The 25,840-nt window shown below is 36.1% G+C and overlaps 1 protein-coding gene across 1 annotated transcript; it reads left to right on the forward strand.

Annotated features, from left to right (window-relative positions):
• Positions 1-346: 346 nt before the first annotated feature.
• On the forward strand, positions 347-22,415 carry LOC18429068 (aluminum-activated malate transporter 9). The gene is made up of 6 exons (XM_006838361.4): positions 347-785; positions 1,302-1,439; positions 1,569-1,838; positions 2,009-2,145; positions 2,220-2,366; positions 21,398-22,415. The coding sequence occupies exons 1-6, from the start codon at positions 428-430 to the stop codon at positions 22,112-22,114; spliced, it is 1,767 nt and encodes a 588-aa protein (XP_006838424.1). The 5' UTR covers positions 347-427; the 3' UTR covers positions 22,115-22,415.
• The last annotated feature ends 3,425 nt before the right edge of the window (positions 22,416-25,840 follow it).

Genomic DNA, 25,840 nt, shown 5'->3' on the forward strand with positions numbered 1-25,840 from the left:
GCCGTTTCACTTGTTTTCCTTTCAGAAAACCCATTTTTTTCATGTGTATTGATATTTATTGTGCAGTGATTTAAGATTTATCTTATGAACTGTCTTTCTTTATGAAAAAACAGCATCAAGTGAACATTAAGACTTTCAGAGATTGATATTGGGTTATTCGTCTGATTGATAAGTTAGGGATTGAAATTGTATTTATGCAAAATCAATGTCTTTTTTTCAAAAAAGCCCATCTCTGTAAAATGGTCATTCAAATAAGTTGCTTATCGTTTAAAATATTTTTTAATTCATTCTTCATTATTTCGTTCTCTGTACATTTACACTTCTACCTTCTCATTTCCCTTAACAGGATACTACTGGAATTTGTATAATCTGAGGAGGAGTTCCATCAATTAATCTTGTAGTTTTTGTTATATAAGTAGACGACAAGATGATGCCTAAAATGGGATCAATTAGATACAACTTCATGGAGAGGAGCACACAGAGGCTCCTTTCTCAGAAGGAGGGGTATGATTCTGATTCAGAGGGGTGGGACTGGAAAAGGTGTGGGTGTTTCCCTCGAATTGGTGACAGGTTAAGGAAGATTTGGAATGGTATTGGTGAGAATGCTATCTATGGTTGGCAATTTGGCAAGTCGGATCCACGAAAACTAATATTTGCTGCAAAAGTGGGCATGGCACTTTCCATCGTTTCTCTGCTTATATTCTTGAAGGAACCATTCATGGATATATCTGTCTATTCGATTTGGGCAATCTTCACTGTTGTAGTTGTATTCGAGTTTAGCATAGGTATGTTGAATAACCTTAAAGTTTAAACTTCTCATGCTGGGATTGCTATGTCAATATTTTTGTTCTTAATTTGGGATGCTTTTGTGTTCTATGCTGATTGTTTTCAGACCCAAATTAGTGTTTATGTGTGTTTTCTTTGCAGCCCCTTCCACTACTGGAAATCTTGTTACTTGCCATTAAAAGAAAAAACTTTCTTAAATGGAGTCTTTTTAACTGGTCCCATGTTCTGTTGGGTAATGAATTAGGGTTTCTAGCAATCTATGTCTGGTTGAATGTTATGAGGTACTCTTGATCCTTCCCTTACCTTCCTAAAGCGTCACCGCTGTCTTTGGGAGATTGTGTTGCAGTTCCAATGGCAAAACCAATGGAATTTCTACAGAGGGAATGTTATATGCACAATTTTAGTATCCAAGCAATTTTATCCTTGTGTAATACTCTATATATTGGCCGATTTCCCTGGTAACTGGTTAACATTTTCATAAATGATATGAATTTTCAAGTGGTGTTCATTCTCAGGAGCAACCCTTAGCAAGGGGTTTAATCGTGGCTTGGGAACGGTAACGGCGGGAGGGTTGGCCCTTGGCTTTGCAGAACTATCCACACTTGCTGGAAAGTGGGAGGAGGGGATCCTTATTATAAGCATATTTGTTGCAGGTTGGCTTTCAAATAGGAGCTCAGAATGTAAATTTATTACATAGTCCACTTCATATATATATATAAATATATATATATATATATTATAGCATTTTTTTTTTTTATAATGGCGTTGCTTGTTTGTTTCAGGTTTTGCAGCATCCTTTATAAAACTCTTTCCAAAGATGAAGCCTTATGAATATGGGTTCCGTGTATTCTTGATTACCTTCTGTTTCATTATGGTGTCTGGTTATCGAACAGGGACATTCATTCAAACAGCAATCACGCGCTTTGTACTCATAGTAATTGGTGCCAGTGTGACTTTGGCTGTCAATATCTGTATATATCCCATTTGGGCCGGCGAGGACCTTCATAACCTTGTAGTAAAAAATTTCACGGGTGTTGCTAAGTCTTTAGAAGGTTTAGTCTCCTTTACTTCGTTTATCGTAGTTAAACGTTCCTGAATTGGTCTTCTTTCCTTTTTGTGTTTGTTTTTATATAGTTGATTGGATTTCTCTTACGGACTCTTTCTTTGACCTTTTCCATCCACTAATATACCTTAATTTATTGATTTTACAATTGATTTTCAGGTTGTGTTGAAGGGTACCTTAAGTGTGTTGAATATGATAGGATTTCTTCAAAAATTCTTACATACCAAGCCTCTGATGACCCTGTTTATAGTGGCTATAGGTCAGCTGTGGAATCCACAAGTCAAGAGGATACTCTGGTATGCCACTTCTTTTCAGGCACCTCCTGTTATCACTGATCATATCTTAAAAATGAACTTCCTCTTTTGTACAGATGGGATTTGCTGTCTGGGAGCCACCCCATGGACCTTATAAGATGCTGAAGTATCCATGGAAGAGTTATGTGATGGTCAGTGGTGCTCTAAGGCATTGTGCATTCACAGTGATGGCATTGCATGGCTGTTTACTGGCTGAGATACAGGTATTTATTGCTCTTCTTTCTTTCCAAGCATTCTGATTCGGAAGAACTAGATTCAACTTCTACCCCCTTTAGTGAAAACCCGGTAACATGTTCTGATGTGAATTTATACTAATTAAATGAAGTGTATAAATAGCAATGACTCATTGGAAGCTGACACAACTCATAGTCAAACTGCATCTAAAATTAAAGGATGACTACCACTTTTTCATTTGTTTATTTGGGAGTTGAGACTTTTAGGCTGGAAAACCGGTGATGCTTGATCATATGGAATGAAGTAGCAATAGATCAGCACTGGAAAAATTTTGGTTTCAATTTCCCGAAAGTGCAATTACGCATTTTCTATCGACGTTATGCACATAGATGTTCTCCTCGTATAGAAATATGTGAATAGATGTATAGTATATTCATGTTTTGCATGGAAAGAAGGCTATTTTCTTTAGATGGAGAAGCACACTCCAAATATAGGACTAGATATGGATCAGTTCATTGGCTTTGAAGTTGTGGTCTCCTAAATCATTTTTCTACATTTCACTTCAATTGACAGATTAAAGAATTCAGCTTAAATGTGATGTTACTGCCACCAAGGGATTATTGCCTTTGTTTGTTTGTCATTAGAGGTGATTTCAATCATGATTTTGTAATTATACACTTGAGGCTGCTCATTGGTTTATGTCTAGTTTGGGAGAGGTTACCAAATAGGTTATCAAACCCCTTAAAGAAAATGATAATCATCAAGGACGGGGTTAGCATGCGGGCCACGCCCACTCATGTAGAAATGCGGGTCCTTAATAAATCTATTTTTGAGATGGATTTTTGGACTTAATTTTTGAGGATATGTAATCTCTAACATGGAGATCATGAATATGAAAAAATAAATAAATTTTAGAAACTAGAAATAATAATTCTATTAAGAAAAAATTTGGACCATTAGTTTCAATTGTTTTTAGATGGACCACATATTTGCATCCATTTTTAAGATGGATGTTTTATACTTCTGGACCGCACATGTAGAAATGCGGTCCAGCCCGCATGAAACAATTTTCCGATCATCAATACTACCAAAAAACTGAAGCAACATTGGAGCCTTAGTTCTCTTTATGGATGTTATTATGATATGCATTGTTTCATAAGAGGACATTATGGAACATTAAGCATGTGTTGGAGAAGATCAATAACAAACCACAGAACTTGATGTTGAGTCTACATGGACTTCCAACAGTTATGATGTTCCTTACTAGACCCTGTTCTTGAATATATATATATATATATATATATATATATATATTGAACACTTGCTTCGTCATCATCATCATCATCATCCAAGCCTTAAGCCAATTATTTGGGATCAGCTACATGAATCATGTTCCTACATTAAACACTTGTGTCACTAAGATAAATTTTTATGGGTTGAAGTTGTTAAATTACTCTTCAAGATGGTAATCAGAAGTTATAGTTGAGGTAGCATCAATGAATATTAGATGTTTATAAACTTTATAAACTTGAATTCATGTGTTGCCAGTAGGCTTGGAATTGCCACCTTACCCAAAAGGTAATCGGGAAGACCTGTTTTTGAGAGGCTTATCGGTATGGTTTGATGGTTTTTGCTGAAATCTGAAATCTTAACATTTTTTTTTCTGTTAACATATCAGTGCATTTTCCTTTTTATCTCCTCTAAAAATTTGCTAAGCTTCTTACTATTAGCTATGTACTTACCATTGTCATATCAACCTTGTGATTCTTGTTCAATTGCAAATTTCTACATACTTGAATGGTATCCTACCTCATCCGGAAATGATATGTACCATGTACCTTTGAAAGTGTGTTCAAGAACATCAGTTGATGTTATCAACAGAATTCAGAATTACTCCAGTTATTTAGTTGTGCATAAATTAATTGCATGAATGGTCTTTCAAAGTTTTTGAGGATAAAGGACAAAAAAACTACATTCGTTTGTGATGCGTAAGTCATGCCAACCTTTTCTGTGTAGCACTATCATTTTTCCTTTGGATATCATCTTGGTTTGGCAGAGGAAGAGAATTCTCAACCAACCGAATTTTCCAATAATCAAGAGGAAAAAGAATTAGGATAAGAGATCCAGAAATGTTTGAAAACAACAAAGAACAAAAAACAAGAAAATTGAAGGTGTGTTTGCAAAGGAAATGGGAAAACCTTGTGACCCTGAATTTCCAAACAAGACTGTTCCTTTCAAGCCACTGCAACCATGCTTAGAATCAGGAAGATTGGCCAAACATGAGGTACCTAGGACTCTGAGGCAACAGGACTCTTGGCAGTGTGTTCAGGGTAGGAGGAGCTACAACAAGATGTCAAGAGTTTGAATCCCACCTGTCCCAAGTTAACACTCAAAAAGAGGAAAAAGAAAAAGAACAAGAAAAAGCAAAGTACCTAGGACTCTAGATATGGAAGAGTTATCATCAAGGCCCCACAAAGGGGGTAAAACACTCTCCTCCCCAGAAAGAGAAGTTTTCACTCGTTTTAGACTTCCTACTGCATGAGTAAGCTTGAGATGCATGGTGTTTCCAAGCTAAAGATAAATGGTATTACTCCTTTTGGCCTTTAACAGCTAGATTGGGGATCCTACAATGATTCATTCATAGTCTGCCATATAATTGGTCATAGAGCGTACGAATATTGTGATGCTTTGCTTCACTTGTCAAAGCCTGTATTTGACCATTGCAAACTAAAGAAACATTCTTACATGAGGCCTGGACATTGCAAAGTAAAAGATTTGAAATGGGAAAACAGCCATTGCCTAACACAATATTTTAAAATGCGGGGTGAGGACCCGATGCGGTCGCGATGTGGGCATATCACCTCAAATATGGTCAATAAATTTGAAAAATTTGAAAATATATAAATATAATAGTGCAAAAAAAAAAAAAAACATAAATGTGATTTATGTGATAGTAAGTACTTTAAGTTATTCAATATCTATTCTATATTAGTTGTTTGAGACTTTTGAGTTCCTTGATTGCCTGATAAAGAGTAATATATCTGTTGTTCTAATTTCTAATCTTTAATAGTTTAAAAGTCTTACATGATTAACATTTAAAACAATGCAATCCATTATATCTCATATAAAATATCCATAATTCCGAACTTTTAATTTTAAACTCCAAAGAGGCAAAGTCCAATTTTATGACTTAAAGAAGAAAAAGATGATCAACTCTCAACTCTCAATCAAACAAGCCATCAAATACTTGAATTCTTCTATCCATGTATGCCCTAATCTCTCTTCCAATCTCATCAGTTGCTTGTGGGCATGTGTTACCATTCCTGGTAATATTGGCTAGGTGTTGCTTTTGCAGGAAAATACCTCCCATATAAGTATTCCCACATAGAATACAAATAATGCAATTTCAATTCTTAGGGTTCTTGAGTGTAGCATATTTACATGCCAGATTCTTTTTTGATATGTTAACGGTGGGAATGGAGGGCAGGATGTGGTGTTGAGGCATCTGCCCCCCTAACCACCTGTGCCCCACCCCCATTCCCTACATGCCGGATTCTTGTTACTTGAAGATGATGAAGGCATTGCCAAAAAGAACAAAGCATTAGGAAATGAACAACTTACCAAACAACCTAAAGAAAGATAGGTATGCATATATGTTTTCAAGCATACAGATAGATATGCATATATGTGCGGTCCAAACACATTGAAAGAAACATTCTTTCATATAGATATTTTTTTTTATGTTTATGCATTTATGTGTGCTTAAATGCTGTAAAACACATTGAAATATTAAATCACATTTCAAAATTGTAGTAAATCAAAAGATATAACAATTGATATCCATGATTCCATAAAACACTCAAATATCCATAAAGACCAAATATTGAATAACTTAAATACATGACCACAACCACAAGTCCATATAGTTTATGGACTTTAATTTCTATGCATTTTTCATAATGGCAAAACTTGAAGCTCCAAACCACAATATAGGGGGAATTGTGAAAGTCCAAAGACTAAAATGCTACAAAAGATGAAAAGGAATTTAATAGCAATTTAGTCTTCAAGCATCAACTTCTTCATAATCATTTGCTTCATCCCAGGCACTTCCATTTAATTCTTGATTATCATCATCAAAATCATCATTCTCTTCAACATAATGTCCCTCCTTAGGTTCTTGCGAATTGGCCTCTCTCCTCCTCCTCCTCCCCTTCTATTTCCCTCATCTTCTATGAACTAGAAGTGGTGGTCATTGATCTAGTGGCCCTCCTAGATTCAGACTTCAGAAGCTTGCCCTGAAGCCTCCTCCACCATATCCCAAGTCAAACCTCAATAGGGATATGGTTTGAACCATATCCAAGTTTATGGATGCAATATGAGTCCTCGTCTTATGATCCTCAAAACACTCCTATAGCCTTTAATTATACTTGACAAAGATTAAATCATTGGACCTCTTTCGCTCAAATTTATTCCTTCTCTTTTGTATGCACATGTGGAAAAATGCATGAACTATAGTTTAGACTTATAGAATTAAAGTAATTCAATTATAATGTAAATTGCTTTGTAATAATCTTAAATTCCTAATAGTTTAATAATCTACTAAACGAATACTACTAATAGTGTGTAGAAGTTACTTATAAATTTATAACTTGCAAGTTGTAGTTTACTATAAAGTTACAGTAAAAAAACATAGTAACGCATGAATCGACTAGTAGTCTAACACTAATCTAGTGATCTTTGTGATATGCAAACTGCAAAATGGAAAAATGCAAACTTACCATCTCAAAATAACTCCAACCAACGGCACTAACGACCGCATGAGCTATAGGTCTCAATTCTTGATGCAGCTTAGAATACTGCTCTCGACTATCTAGATAAAAGTGACAAGCTTAAGTTTACAAGAGGAACAATAGAATAGCAAATTAGTCATTGAATATGTCGTTTATTATTTCTTAAGTCGTTTTTTCACTTAGGGGCACAATTAGTAATTTTTGGTATTTTATGTATTTTTATTCACTTCAAGTCTTTTATAATAAATGGCCGTGATTAGATTAGTTGAATAGCCAGGATTAAGTCTTCTTTAGGATTTTCGTGAGTAGGATGTACCCGAGCATAATGAAGCATCTTCTTATGGACTACTTTATTGAAAACCGTAAAGTAGCAAGTTCTCCTTTTTTTATCTCTGGTTTTTTAATCTTTATCTAATTTTGGATCTTCCCTATCTTCTTCTTTGTTAAACCCTAACTCCAAGCTACTAGGTCTGTGCCAAGTTGGTATCAGAGCCCGATGATCTGTACAGATGATACTGTAGCAGTGTACGGATGGTCCTATAGCAGTGTACAAACGGTATTGTGGCGTTGGTTTTTGTGTTCTAAATCAACAACCATGCCTCCACACAGAGGAAGAGGAGGAAAAGCAGCAAGTCGGCAATCGAAGAAGCCTTTGATGCTAATTCGCAAGAAGGGATTGAAGATTTGCGGAGATTGGTCGAAGCCCCAGCTTTGTGTTTGACACAGATGGACGATTCGTCTTAGGAGATGAAATCGATGCTAATGATCTATAAATCCCTTCCCTGATCAAGCTCCAAGGGTAGAGGTAAATGATCATACGGACAGGGATAGTCTAGGTTGAGATCTCGAAGTTTTATGGACATAGACGTGAATAGGAGTCTGAGTTTGAGTGGGAATGGACCAATGACATGTCAAACTACATAGATGGGTTCGATATGCGAGGGCATCGACGGGAGCATAATTTTGAAGATGATTAAATGGATCCAATCTTCGATCGGATTCAATATTCTTTGAATCAGTGGATGGTCTTATCTTTTATGGTGCTCCTATTTTTAATAGTGATCCTATTTTTTGATAAAGAACTAGGTGTTCCTGTCTTTGATAGTGATCATATCTTTGACGAGGGTCCCATCTTTGATGATGATTTGATGGCTGATACTCTCTATGGAGAACAAGAAGGTGAAAAAAAGAGATTAAGGAGATGATAGTGGCAGTAATGACCTTGTTTTTCTTCATGTCTTTTCGGAATATGAAGTATCATGTGAGATGCGCTCCAAGGATTTGGTGATAGTTTCCTATGAGCTTTTTGCTAGTGAGTTAAAAATATAGAAGGTGGCCATTGAATGGTTGCATATATGATTCCGGATGTTGGAGTTCAGCTTCAACCATTATTTTGTTTCGAGTGAAGAACCTCTATATCTAATTATAACGTGTGAATTGAAGGAAATCATGGGGGTAATGCATCATTAATTTTGAGCCACTTCAAAATTCATGGTATTCTCCTATGTGTTAAGGACCAAGTATGTTGTGCTTTATGTACTACAAGTATGGCAATTCCTTATGGGCCCAAAACATGATTAATCCAATTGTCTATGGGGAATGCAGTGCAGTGGCACGCCTTGATATCAATTTGCATCAAGGTAGGACCGTTCAAAATTTTGTAGAAGATTAATGACAATGCTTACAAATTTAAGCTTCCCAATCATATTTGCACTTTGATGTTTTCAATGTCAAGCATATTCTATATCGTGGTGATACTTTCGACGATGAGCTGCTGAATTCGAAGGCAAATTCTTTTGAGGAAGGAGGGACTGATGCAGCCCAAAATATTGCTCTCGAGTATCTAGATAAGAGAGACAAGCTTAAAGTTTACAAGTGGAATTGCAGAACGGTAAAATAGTCATCGAATATTTTTATGTCTTTTATTTATTTCTTGAGTCCTTTTATTCACTTAGGAACAAAAGTAGTAATTTCTAGAGTCTTTTATGCCGTTTTATTCACTTAAAGTCTTTTATAGTAAATGACTATGATTAGATTAGATGGATGGTCATGATTTAGTCTTGTTTACGTTTTTGTTATATAAGAAATGTACTCATACATAACGAAGCATCTTGTTATGGACTTTATTCAAAACCCCAGAGCAGCAAGTGCTCCTTCTTCTATCTCTGGCTCTTTTTCTTTTTCTCTAATTTTTTATCTTTCCCTTCCCTATCTTGTTCTTTACTAAACCATAGCTCCAAGCTAATACGTCTGTGCCAATTCCCTTATGGCCGTCCTTGCAAGTTTGGAGAACTACTCCAATGTTGGCTCCACAATTGGGCTACAAATGCAACTTGTATACAAATTGCAATCCCTATAAGTCTATAATATGATTAAACTTAATATCTATATTCTATAACGTCATATGAAACTATGCAAAATGAATGAATCTTAAAGAAATTAGCTCAATTAAATAGGTTACCTGGATCTGATTTGGTCCTTTGTCTCACCACCATTTCAATGCATACTTTTACAAAATCAACTTAAAAGTTACCACATCGTGGTATCCATTCCAACTGCTGTCACCCCCAATTAATACCTTCAAAATGTAACTCCCTAAGCTATTAAGAAAAGCAGGTAGGTACCGGTCTTCCCCACTGAATTACCCAAAAAACTCAGAAGCATATATCTTATCCTAGTTATCACTGCTGGGAGCTAGCCTCGCAAGACATTTAATAAAGCCTCCTGTACTTGCATACTTCCTCTTAATATTCAGGACAAATAGAAGAACTTTGGTTCAATTAGGTACCTAGCTTCATGTAATGAAGCTGCCTATCCCATTTTGTATCTATAATATCCCATATTGGGCCATACGTACTCTTGTCATTACGCAAAGCCTCTTCTATCTCCCTCTGAACTCCATCCAGTGGATCATATATAAGGTCATAGCAGATTAGACCTCACTATCAACCAATCTTAAGATTTTCACTGAGGGTAGAAGCACTTTAATTAATAAGACTACCCCACTCCAAAAACTTTTTGGCAAGATTGTTAGGCCTTCCTCCCTTAAGCATGCCAGAGCTACTCTTCTGAAGTGACCATACATTTCCATTGGTTATGTCTTCTCAAATATGCTCAGTGGACTTAAGAAAGAAGTTTTAAATGTTGTCACCCAGGGCCTCATTGTTAAGAATAATACTGAGTGTATGTTGTAGTCATTTTATGTTTTGTTTTGTACCATGATATCATAATCATATGTCAGGGGCATATTTTTAATATGAAAATATATGTATTTATTAAAAGAGGCACCCACCCCGTAGTTAGAAATCTAAGGGGGTTCTCGTGCAGTTCTTTCTCTCCCTTGTTCTACCTCTCTCTCCGTTCTACCTCTCTCTCCCTTGTTCTTGCTCTCTCTTCCCCTTCGTGCCAAGCTGTTCTATCGTGTTACTAGTGCTAGTTCGAAAACCATCAATCTTAAGGGCCCTTCAAGCCACCATGCCTACAATAACCATCTTCTTCAACCTTCTCTCAACAAATTGCAGCCAGCATTCTCCACACATACCCTAAAACAAGTTTCTACATCTCCTCTGTCTTTAATTCTTAAAACCCTAATTTTCTTTCTATGCGCATATTTATTATATTTCTCTAATTTCCCTCCTCAAAACCCTAGTTATCTTATTTTAAAATCCTCATCTTTTAAAACCCTTATCATCTCTATACGCACTTCTTTCTCTTCTCTCTCCAATTTTCTTCCTCAAAACCGTAGTTCTCTTCTCTTTTAGGGTTTCATATACTTATTCATATATACTCTTAACCCTTTCCATCACAAAACTGCACCAAAATCTCAAAATCTATCCCAAAAAAGAACACCCTAATTTTATATACCCTCTTTTAGATGTTTTTCTTGTAAATTGTTCTGAAGGTCTAATCTATTTTTAGTCCCTAGAATCAAGTGTAGTCTTATTTCTCTTTCTCAATTGATTCAAGAAAATAAGTCAAAACTTTCTTTTTGCACCATCCTCTAGTTTTTTGAAGGATCCACTGTTTGGGATGATATTCACTGAGGGAACTCGACAAAGACGTTAATATGACTTGAATATTGAACTGAGGAAGCTCCCATTGTTAGTCGCTTCATTTCAAATAAGCGAGGATGTCAATGTTTGGCATCACCATCTTAGGTCATTGCACTCATGATTCGATCAGTAGGTTATGTAAAGAGGGTTTAAACCCATCTGGTCCCTTGGGCCTACGTGAGCACAGCTCACTCGGGGGCCTCCTTCTGAGAGGCGATGTGTGTAGTCTTACTTCTCTTTCTCAATTGACTCAAGAAAATAAGTCAAACTTTCTTTTTGCGCCATCCCCTTTTTGTTTGAAGGATCCACTGTCTGGGATGACATTCACTGAGGGAAATCGACCAGGATGTTTATATGTCTTGAATGTTGAATTGAGGAAGCTCCCATTGTTAGTCTCTTCATTTCAAATGAGTGAGGATATCAATGTTTGGCATCATTGTCTAGGTCATTGCAGTCATGATTCAGTCAGCAGGTTATGTAAAGAGGGTTTAATCCCATCGTTATCTGAGTATCATAATTTGTCATTTTGTCAGGCTTATTCATCATCATCAAAGCCTTTTCCCAACTATTTGTTAGACTTTGTCATGGTTGTTGATTGGGTAACATTCCCAAATCCTCTTTTCCAAAACTAATAAAAGAGCTTCCTCGGCTCTTGAATTAATTTATTTCTAATGTGTGTGGACCTTCACCAGTTGCTTATATTTCTCATACCAAATATTATGTAATCTTTGTGGATGATTTTTCACGGTATACTTGGATTTCATTAAGGAAAAATAAATCTCAAGTATTTTAAATATCTATCATCATCCTCATCACCATCACCATTATTCAAGCCTTATCTCAATGATTTGGGGTGGGCTATTCGAAACATTTATCTATACTATTTTGTTGAGGACCATTGTCATAAACGAATTTTGTTTTTTCATTGTGATGGGGAAGGAAGTTCTCATCTCATGCATCTAAAAACTACTTGAAGAACAATGGGAAAAACAACAAATTTCGTGTTCACATACTCCACAAGAAAATAGAGTAATGGAACCAAAATGTACATTGGCAAGGTTGCCCTTTCCTTGATATTCACTTGTCGATTCGCAAAATACCTATAGATTGAAGCTCTTTACACAACTGTTTATGTCTCAAATCGATTGCCCACTAATGCTTTGAATGGTCGAACTCCTTATGATATATTTTATGGTAAGCATGGTGATTTTCATTTCTTCAATCTTTGGGATGTCACACTGAGGTTCATATTGATCAAGAGTCAAAGGAAGAAACTTTCGCCTAAAGTGGAAGCATGCATTGTTTTGGGTATGAAGACGGTTCATAAAGTCCTCACTAAAGGTATGGCCCTTGATAGAGCTGAATGACGGACATGGATTTGTGTAGCTGGCCCCAAATAGTTGAGAAAAGGCTCTGATGTTGATAATGATGATGATGATGCCGATGTTTATAAAGGCCACAACTGTAATAGCGCTAAACTTTCTTATCGCAAGATATGTTGTCTTTGATGAAATGAGGATGTGCAACCTGCCTAGAACGATTTTATACCAAGGTGAAACAAGGCTGGCAGTTCTACCTCGATGCACTTCCAATGACAGTTGTCAGTTGAACAATGTTGATGAGGATGTTCCTCATCAACCCGATGAAGATTTTGGATATCTTATGATGAGGAACCTCCATCTGAGCAACAATCTGATGTTGCTTCCAAGAAGTTAATTCTTTATCGTAGATGAAACAAAGGGGAGGAGGCTGGTTCCGCACATATACTTGAAGAGCAATATTATATTAGGGGCGAGAAATTGGAGAGAGAAGAAGATAATACTGGGGAAACTGCAGCAAGTCAAAATATCTGAAGGTCTACCCATGTACATCACCCTATAGACTGATGGATAAGCTATGGAGGAATGACTCAAGAGTTCATCTGTGCGGCCCTTAAATAAAAGGAGCCTGCCAACTACTATATCGGAAAAGGGCTCCAAAATGGGTTGAAGCAAGGCCTGAAGAAAGGAAGGCAATGTTTCTGAATAACGCATGGGAAATTGTGAAGAGGCTAGTTGGGAAGAATGTTTTAGGCAGAAAATGTGTATGTGAAACAAAATACAAGCTAGATGGAAGTATTGGGCCATTTAAAGCTCAATTAGTGGCAAAAGGATTCAATCAACAGCATGGATTGGATTATGAAGAAACTTTTAGCCCAGTTGTTGAAGTTGTTATGGTTTGGATAGTCTAATCCCTAGCCTTGACGTATGATAGGCCTCTCTTCTAGCTTAATGTAAAGAATGCATTTCTTAATGGAGAGTTAAAGGAAGAAGTCTATGTGGAGAGTCTCTTGGTTTTAGTGAAATGGATCCGAGAAAATACGTATGCAAACTAAAGAGATTTATTGATTGTCTAAAGCCAGCCCCTTGTATCTGGTTTCAAAGTTTTTATCTTGCAATAAAGGCATGTGGAATTATTAGGACTGTAGTGGATCACTTCCTATTCATTAGCACTAATCACATGCAATTCTCAAGATCTTATTGCAAATATTAAGAGATTTCTCCATGATAGGTTTAGAATGAAAAATTTGGGAGAGTTGAGCTAAGATATTCTCACTCATTCTGACATTACCTTTGCAGTAAATCAGGTATTCCAATTAATACATGTTCCTACTAATGTTCACTTGGAGGCCTTAAATTATATAATCCTATTATCAAATGTACCATTAATCAAGGCATCATGTACCAATATCACGTGGTTCTCTCTCTCCCTTGTTCTCTTTCTCTCTCTTTCTCACCACACCAAGATTTTCTATCACTCACTAAATCTGTCATGTTAGTGAACTTGCACATCATGCTAAGGATAAATGCGTAATATTAGTTGAACACTATCATGGCCTTAGCCTTAATAAGTGTACCTTTCAACTTTGGCATTTCACCAATAGCCTCAAGCACATCTATGCTGTGTGTTGCACATGGTGTCCAAAAGATACAAGGCTGCTTTTAGCACAGCAGATTAGCAGTAGCCAGATTGGTTGTAACGTCTCTGTTACCATTTGAACAGCACGCTCTTCCCCAACCTCCTCAATACCTTTGTCAATAAAAGAAAAAATGAATTATCCATCATGTATCTAATTAGATGCATCAATAGACCTCCAAATATCGTCCCTAAAGGACAAGTCACCATCAGGTTCATTAAACCTCTCCTATCTCTCCATGGATCTGTCGTAGTTGTGACCTCATATTGGATCCACACGTCCTTATGGGTCTTGAGGTACTGCCTTTTAAGTTGTATCTCCTTCTGAAGCAATGGCTTCTTCAGCTCATATGGGATTGGGCTCTTTAACCTATTTGTTAGTGTTACTTGCTTTTTCCCTTTCCCTACTATAGCCTTGGGATTTTTCTTTTCTTTTTTTTTTTTTTTTGGGGTTTGTGTGGGTGTGGGTGTGGGTGTGTGTGTGTGTGTTACATCCATTGGCCCCTTCATACGAGGCTCCCCTAACCACAATCCTTTGTTAGAACTTCTATTTCCCCTTCATCTCCCCTTCATCATCATCATCCCCATCATCAAAAAAGCATTCACCTCTACTCTCAATATGCTATCCTTGCCTCTTTTGCCCACTTTTTTTTTCAGTATCCAAATAGTAAAAAATCTCCTTCTAGACCTCTCCTGGAACCTCCTCACACAGGGCAACATCCCCCTTAATACCGGGGAAGTGTTTCATAATTCCATTAATCACTATGTTCATAACTTTACCACAAAAATTAGAATGGATTTTGTTCTTATTATTTTATCCAGGTAACACCCATAGTTCTATCTTGGATCCCCTCGCCTATTAGAACTTGTGGTAGACATTTGGAGAAAGGAAGAAATCTCACATACGAAATGAAAAACTAACCTTTGTTGCTTGGTCATCGATCTTCAAAGTTATGGATGACTATGAACCTCTGAATCACCTTAAAATTCCCTTAAAAGTGGAAGTTGATGAAACTTTCCCTTTCACTAGGGCATTTTCCATTATTGAGCAAGGTTTAACCTGGGTGCCCATCTAGGATTGCGTGTTTGGTGAAAGGCAGCCCGTTTTATTCTTCCTTACTTGTATACCTCTTATATGTACCCAAGTACCTTATATATGATACTTATTTCCAATACACAGCATTTATGCAAGCGTACAAATATATCTATGATTGTATTACACAGATATGCATATCCATATTAGTGTTTACAGGTGCATGCACATGGGTGTTGGTGATGCATTATTTTACATGTATGCACATGCATCTGCTGATGCAGACATGCATGTACATATGTGTTTGTATCCGTATGTTAATTTAACTGTTTATTTCATTGTAATATTTTCTTTGGAGATAAATTGTACTCATTTGTGGCTGGATATTTTAGGATTTTACTGTGCATGTAATTTGTACCCTGGAATATGTTATCCGGGGCTCAGTTGATGTGACTATTTTTAGCTAGATGGGTAAAGGGTTTTAGAGCTTCCATAAGTTATTGGTCTTGAAAAACTCTCTTTTAATCAATTCCTGTTGACTTTCTACCCCTCATGGTGTTTAAAAGCGGGGATCCTCTTGTATGTGATGTTTGACAGGTATTATCATGAGTATAATGTGTTGATTGCATGCATGTTGTGTCTGCATATATTTGTATCATATATATGCATAACTATGTTCATGCATCAATGAGCGTAAATTAAAAGGCTAGAGAAGAAACAGATTCTGGAATTAAGGGGGAGCTGAAGTACTTGAAACTTCATCAAAACAATTACTCTGAAAAGTGCGAAGCACATCATCTGTGAAGAGGATAGTGTTTATCTATTAGTTAAAGACCAAATAATGAAAAGCTGATGGCCGTCCAAGGTTTTTGGTGCTGCCCACTCAGAAGCATTGTTCAAAAAACAGGCTGCCTAGCACCTAGAAGGCCTTCCCACCCCTCCTATGGGGCTAGGGCACCCCATCAAGACCTAGGTGGCCCTCCCTGTGTGGCCTAGGTGCCAGCTCTTGCCCAATGGCTAAAATGCCCTAGGACAAGGGCCATTTAGTCATTTCCCCCTCTTGGGGTGGGGGATTGCATATCCTAATCCCCCCAAAAGTTGGTTTGAAACTAGTTTCTTACCCCAACCGGGAGAAAAAAGAAGAAGAAAAAGAACAAGAAAATAAAAAACCTCGGATTTATGATTGTTTTTTTTTTTAGATTAAAAATAATTGAGAAGTTTGAGAAATCATTATGAATCTCACTTTTTTTTATGAGATTCGGTAGGTTGACTACAAATTCTTAGTGAACACTTTTTGTATCTTTTTGCTTTTGCGACTTTCACTACATTCGCAGTTTGGAAGTTGGAACTTTGGATTTTGGAATGTTTATGGAGTTTCGAGCTTATGAACTATGGACTTTAGGTTGTTGACTTCTATTGCATTTCAGTTATTTACTATTTCATTGTTTTCATTGCTTTATGGATCCATAAATATCATTGTTATATCTTAAAAGACTTTTTATTCTTACTTAATTTGATATTACATTGATACTGACTTATTACAATTGTGAAATGTGATTCAATGATTTCAATCTGTTTTACACCATTCAAGAACTAAAAATTCTTAAATATACACAAATGGAGAAAGTAAATGCATATATGCGCATTTGGAGCCCTCAATGTGTTTTTTTCGACCTTGCTTGGAAGTGCTTGCCACTAGGACCTGCCTTGGTGGGCTCCTGGGAATCTAGGCGTAAAATTATAAAATAAGAAAGGCATAATCTTGCACTTCGTAAACTATGATGTATCTATATATGTTCTATGCATATATGTTTAAATTTATGAACTTCTGTAAAAATAATGGGCATTGCTAATTCATGCCCATATTGCTATTCACTACCTAAAACATGGTTCCAGTTTATATGTTATTTAGTAATTATCTAAAATATGGATGAACTCTATATATTGTGATTCTATAAAACATTTTCCATATAAAGTGCAAGTTAATTCTATATGGGAAATGATAGTTTGGGGTTTCCTGAGCTCCAAACCATTGTTGTTTTCTTTTTGGAGAATGTTTTTGGAGTGAAGAAGACTGACTGATCACAGGCAGTTTTGGGTCCCTTGCAAACATCAAAAGTGGTTTTTGAGGTGGGGGGAGCACCAGCTCTGGGATTAGCAAACCATCATTCATCATACTCGTACAAATGGATTAGTATAATGGGGTTTTGATTTACTTCTTCCAAAATAAGTTTTTTTTTTTTACTTTGGATTGGAATTTCCCATTTCTTAAGTTTTAGTTTGAATGCCCTTAGACTAAATTGATCTGGTCTAAGTGGTACCTGGGTATATGAACCCTCCCAAACATTAACTCTTCTTCATTGGAGATTGGCCAAAAATGCCCTAACTCTTGGGCATCTTTCTTGAATAAAGATATGAGCTGTGTGATTAGGCGAACTAAGCCTCGATTTTTATATTTCCAACAATCTCTGACATTGAATTTGGTTTTTTTACAATGAAAAAAGTAGTCAATAATAGTTTCCTAACATATGATCAAGTCCAATGCACTCACCTTCACAAAGAACACAAGCTCAGCAAGCATGCAGCCTGCCATGGCCTTGAACCTTGCACCTTGTATGTAGGCCATTGTGAATCACATTCGTTGCGTAGTGGTGTCTTAGAAATATAGCATTTTACTATTAGTGATAAATAACTAATCATAAAATTTAACTAAAGAATTTATTTTTCTCTTCATTGTGTTTATATTTATTTTGCAATTGGTGAACCATGTCTCCCTTTTGTGTAATATTTTATTCCCCTTTATTTTTTGTGTAATTTCTGACTTTTCCCTTTTGTCTAATATTTTTATCATACACTATTTTCTGAAAAAAAAAAAAATTGGAACTTTATATATCCACCATATTGTAAAACCTTATGCATAAAAGTTTGCTTCTCATCCATCTGTGCTTTTGTGCCGCTTTCTTCAAGTGGTTCGCTGAAATGGCAAATAGACCATTGTCCTAGGTATTATGGTTCAGGATTGAAGTGTGAACCTTGTGGTTCGGAAGGCCATTAGCGGAAAACAATCATGTTATAAAACTTGGCAGTGTAATAATAGAAATGATCAAAACTTAGAAGAATATAAAAATGTTATGAAAAATGCTAATCGACTAATAAGTAAGGTAAACTTAAGGCATATGATAACTTATACAGTAAATTGGGAACAAGAAAATGTGAAAAAGATGTCTTCAAATTAGCAAAAATGAGAAAGAAAAAGTGCAGGGATCTAGATCATATTAAATGCATTAAGAGTGAGCTTCAAAGGGTCTTGGTGAAGGATGAAGAGGTCAACGAAAGGTGGAGAGTTTATTTTAAAAAATTATTAAATGACGAACATAATAGGAGCATAGCGGTAGAAGGAACTCTTGTCATAAATGAGAGCGGAGGTGATAGATATATTCGTAGGATTAGGATATTGGAAGTAAAAGAAGCTTTGAAAAAGATGAAGATAGGAAAGACTTTTGGACCAGATGATAATCTTGATAAAAGTTTGGAAGTGCATGGGGGAGATTGGCATTGATTGGCTGACCAAGTTGTTCAACAAGTTGCAGATAACAAAGTAAATGCCAGACGAATGGAAGAAAAGTATTGTGGTACCTATTTATAAGATCAAATGAGATATACAAAATTGTGTGAACTATCGAGGGATCAAACTATGAAGCTCTGGAAGAGAGTAATTGAGTAACGACTAAGGCATGGAACAAATGTATTAGAAAACCAATTCGGTTTTATACCAGGGAGGTCAACAACTTAGGCAACTGATTGAGAAGTTCAAGGCAAAGGGAAAAGACCTCCACATGGTCTTTATTGATCTAGATAAAGCATATGATAGAGTACCTCGAGACTTGATTCGGTGGGTATTAGAGAAGAAAGGAGTCTCTAGACATTACATCAACTTGGTGAGAGATATGTACGATAGAGTGCTAACTAGTTTATGAACAAGTAGTGGAGGGACGAGTAATTTTTCAGTGACAATAGGTCTACATCAGGGGTCCGCATTGAGCCTGTACCTCATTGTCTTAATTATGGACGACTTAATTAGGCACTTACAAGATGAGGTACCGTGGTGCATGTTGTTCACAGATGATATAGTTTTGATTGATGAGACTCGAAACTGTGTCAACACAAAATTAGAACTTGGGAAGGGATGCTCTAGATTCTAAAGGTTTTAAAATTAGTCAGACAAAGACAAAGTATATGGAATGCAAGTTTAGTAATAATATGAGTAAAGACGAGGAAGTAGTTAAGATTGATGGCCAAGAAATGCCAAAAAGATCGCACTTTTAATATCTTGGGTCAATAGTCCAAGAAAATAGAGAGATTGAGGAAGATGTCGCACATAGAATTAGAGCTTGGTGGGCGAAGGGGAGATGTGCAACCGGAATTTTATGTGATTGCCGCATACCAATGAAGCTGAAGGGTAAGTTCTATAGGACAACAGTGAGACCAGCTTTGCCCTATGGGGTAGAATGTTGGGCACTCAAAAAACAAAATATCCGTAGAATGAGTGTAGTGGAAATGTGGATGTTGAGATGGATGAGTGGCAAGACAAGAAGGGATAGAATTCGAAATGAATACATTCAGAAAAATTTAGGTGTTGCACCAATAGACGATAAGTTGAGAGAGGGGAGCCATGTATGATGCAGACCCAGTACAACACCTGTTAGGAGGTGTGAGTTAGTTCAAGTGGAAGGCTTAAAAAGGGCAAGGGGTAGGCGTGAAAGGACATAATTAGAAGTAGTGAGGAAAGATATGGGGACTTATGGGCTCACTAAGGGTGTGACCCTTAATAGAGCACAATGGCAGACCAGGATTCGTGTAGGTTACCCCAATTAGTTGGGATAAGGCTTTGACGATGATGATGATTAAAGTGTGAACCACCATACTGGCAACATCTATAGCACACACTAGTTGCACTGCCATATTTTAAACTTGGGTTCATGTGTAGTTTGGAGCAGACCTTAGATGATGGAATTTTAGTTCAGTTTTCATCCAAGTTTGACTGCACTATAAATGAAATCCTATCTCGACTCGATTTAATTTTTTACCGACTTGAACTTTTTGTTTCTTGGTTTTGTTTCTCCCTTTTGGTTCTGGATGGTGATTTGGAGGATTTGGAAGGCTGCCTTTCCTTCTAAAGCCACTCTGAGGCTACCAGACGAGAAATGACATTGAATATATCTCTTTTGTGGCAAGGATGATAGAAATAGAATCTTATGATTTACAAAAAATTCTACTATGATAAATGGAAAATCATATGGATAATATTGATTTTGTATATTTTAAGGAACCATATTCAAGCCATGTTTAATCCTTAGTTCTTCGGGAAGGCCAGTTTGGTACCTTCCAACTGATGCTGGTTCAGACTTTTGCATCTCTCCTGCTCATGCAGCTCCATTGATTTTTTTTTCCCCTCTCTCTTTGAAAGCTCACGTTGTGTTTGGTAATGCTTTTGGAATGGATCTGGGGCATAATACATGACATGGTGTTGGCTGTGAGCTCTAGGTTATACAATCTCGTTCCTATTGTATTGCAGAATGCGGCTAATAAGCAGCATTTTACATTATATTTTGGAAACATGAATTTTTTCTTTCCTACTGTATGGTGTAACCACACATGACTGCCTTACCTATCGATCCCAGACAAAACCTAAGATTATAGTTTCACATTGTGGGAGTTGGGATGAACACCAATTACCATTTCAAAATGCTGTCCTTATTGCTAGGAGCTCCTTAGGATCCCTCTACTTGGGATCAAGTTTTCAATGCATGCTCATTTTCACCATTTTCTTCTTTGCTAGGTGCATTTACCTTAATAAAGTTTCAGAGATCTTTGACAAACTTAAACTTGCGCAAAGCATTGTTTATTTGTTTGTTTGTCATTCAAATTTTGATATTCTGCTATATATGGGGAGGCTTATGGCAATCCAATTGACAGTGATATATACTCGTAACTCATTGGGGTCATCAGTCCCAATCAAATGGATGGGGGAGAGTAGGAGCTGCAGTTAGGATCATTTCCTGTTTCAGAGGGCTCCACTCTTAAATATTTGGATGTGATGGTGGTGACCCAGTGAACTATGGTTTTTCCCATAGTTATACTTTCCATAAACAAAATGATAATTATGCTGTATTCTTCCCATGTATGCATTCCTTTCACATCCTCAACAATTAATGAGTTTACAACTACAGGCACCCCCAGAGAGGAGGCTTGTTTTTAGTAATGAGATGCAAAGGGTGGGATCTGAGGGTGCCAAAGTTCTACGTGAGCTCGGAAGGAAGGTTAAGGCAATGGAGAGACTAGGCCAAGAGGACATCCTTTCAGAAGTTCATCAGGCAGCCGAAGAACTCCAAAAGAAGATTGATAAGCGCTCTTACCTTCTCGTCAACTCCGAGTGTTGGGAGATTGCACCCCAGCGTAATGATGTCCAAGAAACAGGCATAGTAGAAAGTGATCAAATTGAAAATCTCCACTACCTTGGAATAAAGTCTCGTAGCGAAACTGTTCTTGATCTCAGGCCTCTACACTTGTCCAAGAGCTGGGACCCACGACTCCCTAGTCCTATTCCTAGCCCTAATCCTAATGCTAACCTGAGTGCGAATGCTAAGCCCCATGTTGGGCCCAACAGAGAGGTGTTCCAAAAGCAGATATCATGGCCTTCGCGAAACTCTTTCAGCTTTGATGGGACCGAGGACACTGAAGAGGAGAGGACTTATGAGAGTGCTAGTGCCTTGTCTTTAGCTACTTTCGCTTCTCTCTTGATAGAATTTGTCGCTAGGCTTCAAAACTTGGTGGATTCATTTGAAGAGTTAAGTGAGAAAGCCAGGTTTAAGGAGCCTGTTGAAACTCCCGAGGCCCATCCTGGGTTTTGGGAGAGGTTAACTGGGTGCTTTCGATCAAAGAGATGACCAGTTTTGAGTAATCTGAGAGTTGGTATTGATCACTGTGAAACCAGGTTGAAGTTGGACCCAGCGGCTGGTTCATTGTACACATGATAACGAGGTTGGATAGAGATGGGGGTTGCAGAAAGTGTGTAGTGATGCAAAATGCAGGCCATTGGTTTTACAAGTGACACTGATGCGTGCTTACAAGATGTAGAAATGCATCATCAACTTCAACTGTGGGCAGGTAACGCCTCAGTCTTGTAAGAAAAGTACAGTTATTATGTAAAATCTGATTATTGATTATAAAGCTGGTGCGTTCTGTCCATCTTCAAAGTCTTATTTTTGTCAAAGCCATATCATCACCGAGTTCTGATTGCAAGGATCTTGATCACTGTCAAGAAGTTTGTTTTGGGTTAGAACCTGCATAAGACTGTTGTTTTATGGCTTGTATAGAACTGCCAAAATTGGGGCTACGCTGGATCAATGGGCAAGGTAATCACGGACATCGAAAGGGTGGAGACATTCCATCATGCACATGGAATAGCTCCTCCTTTTTGGACATTCATGATCGTGCTGCCCACCAATCCAACGGCCCAATTGTCTTATATGAGCTAACCTATATGATTATTTTCCATATCATTTCATACCTGAGGCTGGAAATTTGAATATATCTGTTTTAGGCAATACAAATGATAAAAGAAAAATAATACACCCGAAAGGTTATCAAACGACAAAAGAAAAATCATATATTTCGAAGGTTATTCAAAACAAAAGCCCAAGATAGGACATCAAAGGGCTTTAAACCTTTGATTTGCGTAAGGCATGATATAGAATTATGAGGAGCCATATATACACAAGACCCAAATCCAACTGTGGGATCAAAGCCATAGTTAAATGCAAAAGTGCCTGTTATTGTAGATTTTGATCCAACTTATTTAACAAAAAGATGAATACAGCTGTGCATTTGACTTATTATTCGCCCAAAGTTTGTAAAGTTAAAACAGGGTGCCCTCCATGATCGCCAATTCCAACCTATTGCCATTAATTTTCATTTTCTTTTTTCAGTTGGCCAGCAGGGCTAGAAGTTATAAGTTCTTTTTGGGAAAAAGAAGTTTGAAACGTTGACCTACGGCCTGAACTCTGTTATTTTGACATATATAAACTCGCAGGTTTACACAGTTTGGTTAAGGCAAAAGATTATATGTCGAACAATCTTCAAAAAGTATGTTTAGTGCTATTTGTTTGACCTCAATTTTAAATGTACAATTTTTATTTTAATGAACAACCACAAAAAGTGAAATTGAAAACACATCCCAGAAAGTGTTTTTTAACTCAATTTATATAGGCTGTCCATTTTGGGGGGATTCTTATATTTATGCCTTAGAAGAATTTTTTCCTCTTTCCAAAATTTTTAGATGGCTTTATTATTAGAGAGGTTACAATGAGACCGTTTATCTTTAATACATGTTGATCATAAATCACAATTAATCTTGACCATTGGATGTGAAATTAGATAGTTGTTTTTATTTTATTGAACAAACTTAAATTTCAAAAGAAATTGTCTTGAACTTTATGACACATCTAAGATATTAGATTTCACATCAAATGGTTGTAAAGTAATTGTGACCTCTTTGTTTCATAGGTAAATAGTCTCATTGTATAAAACCTCTTATAATTATTAAATGAACAATATTAAAACATAAAAAGTTGATTTTGAGTTCAAATAGGTTTAAATCCTGAAGTTCACCAAATGGATGAGCTAATTGTTGGAGGGGATTCATTTTCAGCACATCTAGAGTGCAAATTGAATTTTAATTTTTTGAGAAATTGGTTGTTGGGATGGACAAAGAGTGTGTGTAATTTTTAGAGTTGTACAAATGCCACGAATATGGTTTCTAGAGTATGGTCATTATATTACGATGAGATGGTTTTTTAAGGTTGTTGCATTATATTACTATACAACTATTGCATGAAATCACTACATGGTGCAGTTTATATAGAGCCTAGGCTCTAAACAATCAAATTAGAGCCTACCTTCAAATAATGTTGAGAAATGTGGTTTCAACACTGGAAATATTTATGTTAGCCTTAAATTATATTTTCATCTTTATTTATAAATTTTAAAGCTTAAAAAATAGTGTAGATGGACAAATCTATGAAAACTTGAAAATCTTAAAAATTGGTGGTCCAAAAATGCATTACAAAATACACTATTTCCAAAACTGCGAATCCATTTTCTTCTCATGTACATACATCTTGATGTCAAAATGATCAATTTGAGGATATTTGGGCATCTAAACAATATCTTCTAGAGAAATTTTTGAGGTAGGCTCTAATTTGATTGTTTAGAATATATATATATATCATATAGGAAGATACTACAAAATGCTTATAAGCGAAAATGAACAGTAATTTCGCCTACCTTCATCACCGTCCAAATTTCATCGTACGACCACAATTAGCCAGTAGTGTTTCATTTTTAATTTTTTTCTATAAATCGGAATGATCTAAAATTTGGAGTTTGTGTTCATGAAAAATAGGTGAACCTATGAAAAATTTCAAAAAATATTTTATTTGAAAGAAAATATTTTGTGAATTATTTTTTTATATTTTTATTAGGTGCGCCTCACTAAGATGTACACGCGCTCCAAATTTTAGATTATTCCAAGTTGTAGAAAAAAATGAAAAAATAAAATGCAACTGGACAATCATGACCGTGCGATGAACTTTGGACGGTGATGAGGATAGGTGAAATCACTGTTCATTTTCGCCTATAGGCGTTGGGAAGAATTTTTCATATATATATATATATATATATATATATATGAAAAAGTTTTTATAAGGATGCAACCTTATAATTTAGAACTACGGATGCATCTCAAAAATCTATTGAAAAAGGTAGTTTTAATGTTGAAAAACCCTTTGATTGATCATCTGGACATCGAGATGTATGCCCATGAAAAATAGAAAGATTTTAAGTCTAAAAAATAGTGCATTTTACAGCTTATTATCTACACCGTCCATTTTCAAGATTTCTTTATGTTGATAGATCTATTTGATTTTAACCATTTTTTAAATTTAAAATTTTATAATTAGATATAAAAATAGTTTTTGAGATAATCCTAAGAACATTTTACATCAAAATTATATTCCATGATAAAATTTGAAGGTGCACTTTACCTCTACAGCTACGGATGCATCTGTATGCCAACTGCACCTATATATATATATATATATATATATATATATATATATATATATATATATATATAATACAACAATCTTCAAAAACTATGTTAGGGCCATTTGTTTGATCCAAATTTTAAAATATACAATTTTTTCAATCTAAGGAACAATCATCAAAAAATAAAAATTTGAAAACGCAACCCAAAATTTATTTTTTTAGCCCAATTAACATAGGATGTCCATTTTGATAAGATACTTAGATCTAGGCCATATAAGGATTTTTTTTTTTCCAATTTTTTTAGATGGCTTTATTATCAATAGATAAATAATGTTAAAAAAAAAGAAAAAGATTTTGAATTTGTAAGGGCCAAAATGTTGAAATTCACCAAATGAATGGTCTAGATTTGTTGTTTGATGGGGCTCATTTTGATTATATTTAGGATTCAAATTGAACTTTTTTTTTGGGCCGGGGGGGGGGATTTGATTAGTGAGATGAAGAAAGTGTGTGTGCAACATTTTAGGTCATACAAATACCAAAACATGGTTTTCTAGAAGTATGGTTGC

This window comes from Amborella trichopoda, chromosome 4 (assembly GCF_054954075.1).
Source record: "Amborella trichopoda isolate Santa Cruz 75 chromosome 4, AtrichopodaSantaCruz75HAP2 v2.0, whole genome shotgun sequence".
Lineage (NCBI taxonomy): Eukaryota > Viridiplantae > Streptophyta > Magnoliopsida > Amborellales > Amborellaceae > Amborella > Amborella trichopoda.